Source organism: Oncorhynchus kisutch, linkage group LG13, assembly GCF_002021735.2.
Source record: "Oncorhynchus kisutch isolate 150728-3 linkage group LG13, Okis_V2, whole genome shotgun sequence".
NCBI lineage: Eukaryota > Metazoa > Chordata > Actinopteri > Salmoniformes > Salmonidae > Oncorhynchus > Oncorhynchus kisutch.
In genome coordinates, this window is record NC_034186.2 from 61,304,257 (window position 1) to 61,313,701 (window position 9,445).

Sequence of the window (9,445 nt, forward strand, 5' to 3'; positions counted from 1 at the left end):
CAATTACCTCGACTAACCTGTGCCCCCGCACATTGACTCTGTACCGGTACCCCCTGTATATAGGCCGTCACTGTAAATAAGAATTTGTTCTTAACTGACTTGCCTAGTTATATACATTTTTTAAATAAAATACAAATAAGTAAAATATAGCCTCGCTACTATTATTTTATTGTTGCTCTTTAATTATTTGTTATTTTTCACTCACTAGCAAATACTTCAACACTTGTTTTTCTTAAAACTGCATTGTTGGTTAAGGGCTTGTAAGTAAGCATTTCACTGTAATCTGTTGTATTCAGCGCATGTGACAAAAACAATTTGATTTGATTTGTAGATCCAGGTAGTCACAAAAATAGACGGGTGTTGGTTAAATTGTGATTTTAATGAATGGAGCGAATTTGGCGTGGGTCTTTAGTGGAAACGACATGGAGCGCAAGCACCACTCCATTAGTGATGAGCGGCTCTGCTCACACACTCTGGTTGGGGTTCAATGAGCATTAGCCAAAGGGATACAAAAGGATGATTCCTTTGCTCTGCCCTCCATTTACCTCACCCCTCCCGTCCCTTCCTCCCTTCTCTACCTCTCAGTGTGGCGGAGGTGTGCAGTCCTTTGGGTTCGTGCTGGTGGACGGTCTTCAGCAGGTCGGGGTCAGAGTCAAACAGCTCCCGCTGGTTCTGCCAGTAGTTGCCGGGGGAGACCAGCAGACAACCATGCTCCGGCAGCACTGTCTGCATACGCCGCAACCCCGGCAACAGGTCCGTCACCTGCAGGCAGAGTGCCTCCAGGCTCCTGACCCCAGAACTGCAAAGAGACGAAAGGTAAGTCCGGTCAAGTCAAGGTGCATTTTAAAACGATAGAGAAAGCTTGAGGTGGGGGAGAGACATTGGACGTGTAGTTCCCCATACCCATCGTTGTGTACATGGTTGCGGATCTCCTCCAGCAGGCTGAATACGCGGCCCAGTGGGGAGCGGAACACGTCCACAGGGACCAGCGTACTGTCCCAGGGAGACACAGCTGCCTTCACCAGGACCTGTTGGATGTAGGCCACCGGAGGACCCCGATACTGGAGGAACAGAGCCATAGAGGGTTTTGAAAAACATGGCAGAGAAGCGGATGAGTTTGTTATTTTACAGTCCCTTTTTCAGCTGGTATTTCAAACACTCAATGCAATTGGTAACTACCTGGTACCAAATGGTACTTAGTGGTGTTAGGTTTATTTTTTAAAGATCATGATATTACAAATGTACCATGTAAACAGTCAAGCCATGTGGGTACTGTAAGTGGGGTGATCTTTTGACCATGAGTCTTACCCAGTCAGGCCGCTCGCCGAGGTCTCCCTGGGGCTCATGGGAAGGGACGGTATAATCTCGGACCCGTGTGGTGAACTCCACCGGCCCGGTCCCCGGCAGAGGCAGCCGCAGCAGGGGGTAACTGAGAGGGGGGGGGAAGAGAGCGATGACTTGGGAGAACATGGGAGTGGAGAATAAGTGACAGTGTGGTCTGAATATTAGTTACAGGCTTGAGTATTGTGAATTATTATCCCAGCACTAAAATACACACCCTCTACCAAAATGATAATTTCCTTACAGTTAAAAAAAATAAACGCAACATGCAACAATTTCAAAGATTTTACTGAGTTACAGTTCAAATAAGGAAATCAGTCAATTGAAGAAAAAAATATTAGGCCCTAATCTATGGATTTCACATGACTGGGAACACAGATATGCATCTGTTGGTCACAGATACCTTAAAAGAAACGGTAGGGGCGTGGATCAGAAAACCAATCAGTATCTGGTGTGACCATTATTTGCCTCATGTAGCAATACATCTCTTTAGCATAGAGTTGATCAAGCTGTTGCAAAGTTGCTGGATATTGGCGGGAACTGGTACAAGCTGTCGTACACATCGTTCCAGAGCATCCCAAACAGGCTCAATGGGCGACATATCTGGAGAGTATGCAGGTCATGGAAGAACTGGGACATTTTCAGCATCCAGGAATTGTGTACAGATCCTTGCGACATGGGGCTGTGCATTATCATACTGAAAAATTAGGTGATTGCGTCGGATGAATGGCACAATAATGGGCCTCAGGATCTTGTCACGGCATCTCTGTGCCATCGATAAAATGCGATTGTGTTCATAGTCTGTAGCTTATGCCTGCCTATACCATAACCCCACTGCCACCATGGGGAATTATGTTCACAATAGCAAACCACTCGCCCACACGACACCATCTGCTGGTACAGTTGAAACCAGGATTAATCCGTGAAGAGCACACTTCTCCAGTGTGCCAATGGCTATCTAATGTGAGCATTTGCCCACTGAAGTTGGTTGCGATGCTGAACTGCAGTCAGGTCAAGACCTTGGTGAGGACGACGAGCACGTTCCCTGAGATGGTTTCTGACAGTTTGTGCAGAAATTCTTCAGTTGTGCAAACCCACAGTTTCATCAGCTGTCTGGGTGGCTGGTCTCAGACAATCCCACAGGTGTAGGCTAATTACACACTCCCTCAAAACTTGAGACATCTGTGGTATTTTGTTGTGTGGCAAACCTGCATATTTTAGAGTGGCTTTTTATTGTCCCCAGCACAAGGTGCACCTGTGTAATGATTGTGCGGTCAATTAGCTTCTTGATATACCACACCTGTTAGGTGGATGGACTATCTTGGCAAAGGCGAAATGCTCACTAACAGGGATGTAAACAAATGTGTGCACCAAATTTGAGAGAATTTCAATATCTTTTATTTTAACACATGAAACCAACACTACATGTTGCGTTTATATTTTTGTTCAGTATAATAATACATGTATGTGTATATAAGCATCCCTGAGTGTGCAAGTGTGTGAATGTCTGTGTAAGTGAAACAAATAAGTCGGTGCCACTGCCTCCCCTGTCCTTTGTTGGCAGATTTAGCATTAACTAGAGACCGACCACCCGTTTCCCTGGGAAGAGGTTGGCTCTTACGAAACACACTGAGATTTACAAGATTTAGTAGACCGATACACTCGCACGTGCACAATTGCATGCCCGACACACTGACACAGGAACGAACACACACACATACACACACTTAATGAGAAAAGGATTGAAGGGGTTTAGCTCTTAATATGTATGCTGATACCATATCCACTCATGAATGTGTTTGTAAAACATGAGTCTACTAATGCTCACTAATTCCACCCTAATGCAAGAGTAAGTAACTACAACCTTTCATCCCAGGTTGTCATCGTCTTCACTCAACCATTCTCCTAGAAATGACCACTTTCTAGGGCCCATTTGCCCTGTGAACAAACTCATTTTAAATGAGGGAAAAAAACTAAGAAAACCAACAAGTGCATTAAGTTCAAGGGCGCCTCCAAAATTCATGGAAAGCTACGAGGCTACTGAGGCTAAGACAAACAGCCAGAGTGACTGTGCTGCATTTGTCTGTCTCTGTTAGGCCATTGGGTACACTTTTACCACGACTGGAAATGATGGCGACAGCCTGGCAATACTGTAGCAAAGGGATGAATGTAGGTACAAATTTGGAGGACGCCAACCATAACCAGTTAAAATCTCTTAAAATCTTATTACCCCTCGTGAGGAGACTACCCCACTGTGAAGGGTATAGGCCTTGGTCTGTTGCCTTCGAAGTTGAAGCCCACTTCCATAGACGAGCAAAAGCATTTCAAACCTCTTGAATAATTAACTAAAGATTCCAACAGGGCATTGGGAAATTGATTTTCAGGTGAGGACTGAACACACTGAAACGTTTATGGGGGTTCTATACACTAAACACTGTCAATACTGACTCAGTATCCCTGACCTGCACCACATCAAAATGTGCAGTTTGCATAGTTCCAAAGTATAGTACAATAAATACAATATTTTTGGTCACATACACATATTTAGCAGATGTTATTGCGGGTGTAGCGAAATGCTTGTTTTTTTTAATAGTGACGTGACTGACAGTGTTGCTCAGTATCTAAGTGCTTGAACACTCTTTCATCCTGGTTCTTTGGCAGCCTGTCAGGCCACGGGATACAGATTTCTCTTTGAGGACACTACACCCTCTCTCCCTCTCCCTCTCTCTAAGGTCACTGTACTGCCACAAAGGGCTTTTGTTTTGCAGCAGGAGCCCCCACCTCCTGGGAGGCAGATGGAGGGCCAGGAACACACAGATAGGCCTATTCTCCAGGGGTCACTTTCTCACAGCCCTCTGCTGTGTCTCTCTTTTTAACTCTGCTTTCACCCCTTTAATTCCCTGCACTCAGTGCAGCCGTCAGCCAGCCGTGCTTTTGGCAGTGCACTGCTGCCTCCACGGTTCCATGCTGTACCGTATTCGTTCCATCCTGTCCTGACTTCTCATCTGTGACCTTTCAACTGTGACGGGGTTGACCTCTAATGTGGAACTCTGAGGTGGAAAAGTGTGTGTTCTGTTCCGAGTGCTGATTTATGTGTATGGCTATGGCCGTTTCATTTAGTTGACTGGGTTTTGCAGGGCCTGCTCCTTTTTCTCCCACCTCTGTTGTTGACCTCTTTTTTTTTTAAATGTTCATCCATCTGCTTCTCTTCTATTTTACTGACCTACCATCTCACCTCTGCCCATGTGGATAGAAAAAATACATACAATCCTTTGAAAACCTGCCAAAAACATGTTCAGAGAAACCAGTACAAGAACTCTCACATATAATCTCTTGAAGATGCACACGCCCATCCCCAGAACCCGCTTCCCTCACAGACACTCCCCTTCCTCAGACGTACCAGCAGGCGAGAATACTGGCAGAGGTGAAGAGGATGATGGGCACCGGATAGGAAGCGCAAAGCAGCCCATGGCGGTAAAACGCCGCCGAGATCTTCTCTCGCAGCCGCTCTCTCACCGTCATCCTGGGGGGCGGGGTCAGCTGCCGGCCATCGGGAGGGCGAGCGAGGACGGAGTGCCGTGGGGCATCCAGGGACCTAGGGAACCACAGAGACGAGAGGTGTGGGTTAACACAAACTCAGAGATACCATGATTGGGGTCAATTCAAATGGAATGCAGTCAATTCAGGAAGTGATTTGAATTGAAAATTAACAAATGGAAAAAGCTTTGAATTAAAGCATAGAACATAGGTGCTCTTTTTAAAATTATTGACCTGGAATTTCAGTTTACTTCCTGAATTGACTGCCTTCATTTTGAATTGACCTCAACCCTGGAGGATACTCGGCACTCACCACATAATCAGCTGCTGCTGAATGTAGCCTGTGTTCATGTTGCTTTGGACGAGTCTGCCTTATTACCAATTTATTACACAAAACACCTCAAACCTATATATGGTCACACACTGCAGAAACCAAAGAGAAGCCCTCACTAACTCCCTGTCCCATCAGAAACACCATAGATATCACGTCCACATTTCCCATCCCTAACACCACCACAAGATATTTGGTCTTACCTGTACGTCCCAAGTACAACCTCCATTTAGCGACAGATTGGCTAGGCTACATAACAGTATCTTCTACCCCCCACCCTCAGACAAATGCAGCCCTGCCACAGCATCTATCTAGCTAGTCTAGTTACTATCCCAGACAAACTCAGCCCTGCCACAGCATATATCTAGCTAGTCTAGTTACTATCCCAGACAAACTCAGCCCTGCCACAGCATCTATCTAGCTAGTGTAGTTACTATCCCAGACAAACTCAGCCCTGCCACAGCATCTATCTAGCTAGTGTAGTTACTATTAGAGGTCGACCGATTAATCGGAATGGCCGATTTCAAGTTTTCATAACAATCGGAAATCTGTATTTTTTGGCGCCGATTTTATTTTACATCTTTATTTAATCTTTATTTAACTAGGCAAGTCAGTTAAGAACACATTCTTATTTTCAATTATGGCCTAGCAACGGTGGGCTAACTGCCTCGTTCAGGGGCAGAAAGACAGATTTTCACCTTGTCAGCTCGGGGGATCCAACCTTGCAACCTTACAGTTAACTAGTCCAACGCAATAACGACCTGCCTCTCTCTCGTTGCACTCCACAAGGAGACTGCCTGTTACGCAAATGCTGTAGGCCAAGGTAAGTTGCTAGCTAGCATTAAACTTATCTTATAAAAAACAATCAATCATAATCACTAGTTAACTACACATGGTTGATGATATTACTAGATATTATCTAGCGTGTCCTGTGTTGCATATAATCTGACTGAGCATACAAGCATACAAGTATCTAAGTATCTGACTGCGCGGTGGTAGGCAGAAGCAGGCGCGTAAACATTCATTCAAACAGCACTTTCGTGCGTTTTGCCAGCAGCTCTTCGTTGTGCGTCAAGCATTGCGCTGTTTATGACTTCAAACCTATCAACTCCCGAGATGAGGCTGGTGTGACCGAAGTGAAATGGCTGGCTAGTTAGCGCACGCTAATAGTGTTTTCAAACTTCACTCGCTCTGAGCCTTGGGGTGGTTGTTTCCCTTGCTCTGCATGAGTATCGCTGCTTCGATGTGGTGGCTGTTGTCGTTGTGTTGCTGGTTCGAGCCCAGGGAGGAGCGAGGAGAGGGACGGAAGCTATACTGTTACACTGGCAATACTAAAGTGCCTATAAGAACATCCAATAGTCAAAGGTTAATGAAATACAAATGGTATAGAGGGAAATAGTCCTACAATAACTACAACCTAAAACTTCTTACCTGGGAATATTGAAGACTCATGTTAAAAGGAACCACCAGCTTTCATATGTTCTCATGTTCTGAGCAAGGAACTGAAACATTAGCTTTCTTACATAGCACATATTGCACTTTTACTTTCTTCTCCAACACTTTGTTTTTGCATTTAAACCAAATTGAACATGTTTCATTATCTACTTGAGGCTAAATTGATTTTATTGATGTATTATATTAAGTTAAAATAAGTGTTAATTCAGCATTGTTGTAATTGTCATTATTAAAAATAAAAAAAACTTTTTAAAAAACGTCAGATTAATCGGTATCGGGTTTTTTGGTCCTCCAATAATCGGTATCGGCATTGATAAATTATCGGTCGACATCTAGTTACTATCCCAGACAAACTCAGCCCTGCCACAGCATCTATCTAGCTAGTCTAGTTACTATCCCAGACAAACTCAGCCCTGCCACAGCATCTATCTACCTAGTCTAGTTACTATCCCAGACAAACTCAGCCCTGCCACAGCATCTATCTAGCTAGTGTAGTTATTATCCCAGACAAACTCAGCTCTGTCCCAGTTGCCTTTCTTTAAATCGGAAAAAGTGCCTTTCTGTCCCAGTACCTGTTCAGGGGGAAGTCTGGCTGCCTCTCACGCTCTCTCGTGCCTGTTTGGCCTAAGTCCTCCAAAAGCACCGGATTTTAAAGGATTCACGGAGATCCCTGGCTTAAAACAACAGAGCCCTATTTCAGGCACCACAGCCAAAGTGTGACTGACTGGCTCAGCTCTACCCCCTGAGTACTCTGGAAACATTCCTGGGGGAATTTAGCCTACCTCTGGAGCGGCTTGATCTTCCACTATAAATACTCTATATACAGTAAACACAGCAGGCAGCAACACACACACACATACCAACAAATGGCTAGAGGGTAAACCGACGGTTGAATTTAATCAGAGGCCTCGAGTGCCATGACTCACCCCATTTCTACGTTGCTCTACATTTTGACCTGATATCTAGCCTGTAGGTCCCATTATGCCCTGTTTGTCCATCTCCTCAGTCCTTCCCTGGTGTTGTGGTGCAGGAAAGCGAGGCCTGAGTTGGCAGGTGCTCAACAACATCTCCGTCAGTGAGTTAATCCGGGATAGGAAACGCCACAACGAGGCTCACAGGTCTACGCCCCCACCCTCTCTACCTATTTTTCCCTAGTCTCTCCATCCTGCAGCTACACGGGTGAGGCAGACTTAACAGGTCTGTACACACGTCAGGCAGGCAGTCAAGTCAGTCTGCACATGACAGTGAGTTTATTTTTATTTTACCTTTATTTAACTAGGCAAGTCAGTTAAGAACAAATTCTTATTTTCAATGACGGCCTAGGAACAGTGGGGTAACTGCCTTGTTCAGGGGCAGAAGGACAGATTTTTACCTTGTCAGCTCGGAGATTCGATCTTGCAACCTTCCGGTTACTAGTCCAATGCTCTAACCACTAGGTGACCTGCCGCCCCAGTCGTCAGTGCATACCTCAGACTAAGGCATTTTAAGACAAAGAAAACGACTGACCCAGCCAGCAATACCACAGAGACTTTATGATGCCAAGTCGAGACATGTGCCACTATGGATTCCAGTAGCCCAGCTCAGGGAGGGGGCAGCAGTTCACCTTCAGTAGGCCTACCTGCTTAACCACTCATACAGCAAACAATACAGCTTCTGACAAAGCAGAGCATGTCATTATGTTCCAAAAGCACTTTTGCGAGAACATCAGGGACAAAAATGCCTCCCAAAACTATCAACCTCTTTTTACATAGTAGCCTGTGTACTACATGTTTTTCTAGTTGCAAGTTCCCAGGAAATGGAAATAAGATTATAATTTAAATGGTGCGTACCGGTAGGCTACATTTTCCCAAAAATTTGCACACGCTTCTCTCAGAAACATGTTTGTTAGCTCATGGAGGAATTGGTAACAGAGTTACACAAGACTAGGCTTAAGATTTCATCATATGCTGCTCGGAAGAAGAGTGTGCCTGAAGAAAACCAAATAAATGCTTACCTCCTAACGATGCTTCCTAAAATCCCCAGTTTGAAGGCATCGCTGGATCCTATACAGTCCATTGCCATGATCCACACATGTGTAAGGGGTCTTAAAACCCAATGTAAAAAAGCTACGACTCCTGGCAAGTAGCACCATAAATGCAGGGATTTTAGGCTGCATTGAGAAGCAGCACGATTGTATTTCAGCTCCCTTCTCCCATAGTGAACTGAGCACTTGCTCCTCAACTCTAATGCCCCATAACTGTACAGACCATTCTTGAGTCAATGTCAGCTGGGACTAATGCCTGAAGGCTTTATTGCGACAACTCATTTACAGCCACCCATTTACAAACACACAGGGAGCAAATTGGCCCAGTCAATCAGTAACCACTATTATGTCATCGAAAATGGCAAAAACCCGGTCCAAAAACTACAATGAAAACGTTGAGTGACCCGTCACAAAGGCTTTAGTGATGAGACACAATGAACATTTAAATGAGAAAAATCAGTGGGCCTATGTGTATTGTGCACAAAAAAAACTCCTTAACATTCACATACTGAGTTGAATTAAGTATCAGCTTTTTTTTAAAGAAAATTGAATGTAACGTGAACGTGTGGGCGTGTGTGGTTTGAACATGCATGAAACATACAGTAGGTGAATGAATGTGAGAAGTGTAAAAATGTGAAAGTGCAGTGTCAATAAGTGTATATTTGACTTTGAGTTTCGAATTTGGACGGCAGATGGTTTGACTTCAACTAACCAAGTTTTAAGCAAAGATATAAAAATATAAAAATAGATAGCGCTTG

At 44.5% G+C, this 9,445-nt stretch overlaps 1 protein-coding gene across 2 annotated transcripts in view; it reads right to left on the bottom strand.

Moving 5' to 3' along the window:
* LOC109902008 (sterol regulatory element-binding protein cleavage-activating protein) overlaps nucleotides 1-8,930 on the bottom strand; it is a 29,397-nt gene extending 20,467 nt beyond the window's left edge. Inside the window, exons 1-5 of one of the 2 annotated variants that reach the window (XM_031786797.1) lie at nucleotides 8,658-8,930; nucleotides 4,742-4,936; nucleotides 1,309-1,429; nucleotides 904-1,061; nucleotides 579-799 (exon numbers count right to left, since the gene is read on the bottom strand). In XM_031786797.1, the coding sequence (XP_031642657.1) occupies nucleotides 579-799; nucleotides 904-1,061; nucleotides 1,309-1,429; nucleotides 4,742-4,936; nucleotides 8,658-8,725 (763 nt within the window). In that variant the 5' untranslated portion in view covers nucleotides 8,726-8,930. Of the gene's footprint in view, nucleotides 1-578; nucleotides 800-903; nucleotides 1,062-1,308; nucleotides 1,430-4,741; nucleotides 4,937-7,590; nucleotides 7,886-8,657 lie in introns of those variants that run through there. The other variant, XM_031786798.1, reaches the window with a different exon arrangement.
* Nucleotides 8,931-9,445: the final 515 nt, after the last annotated feature.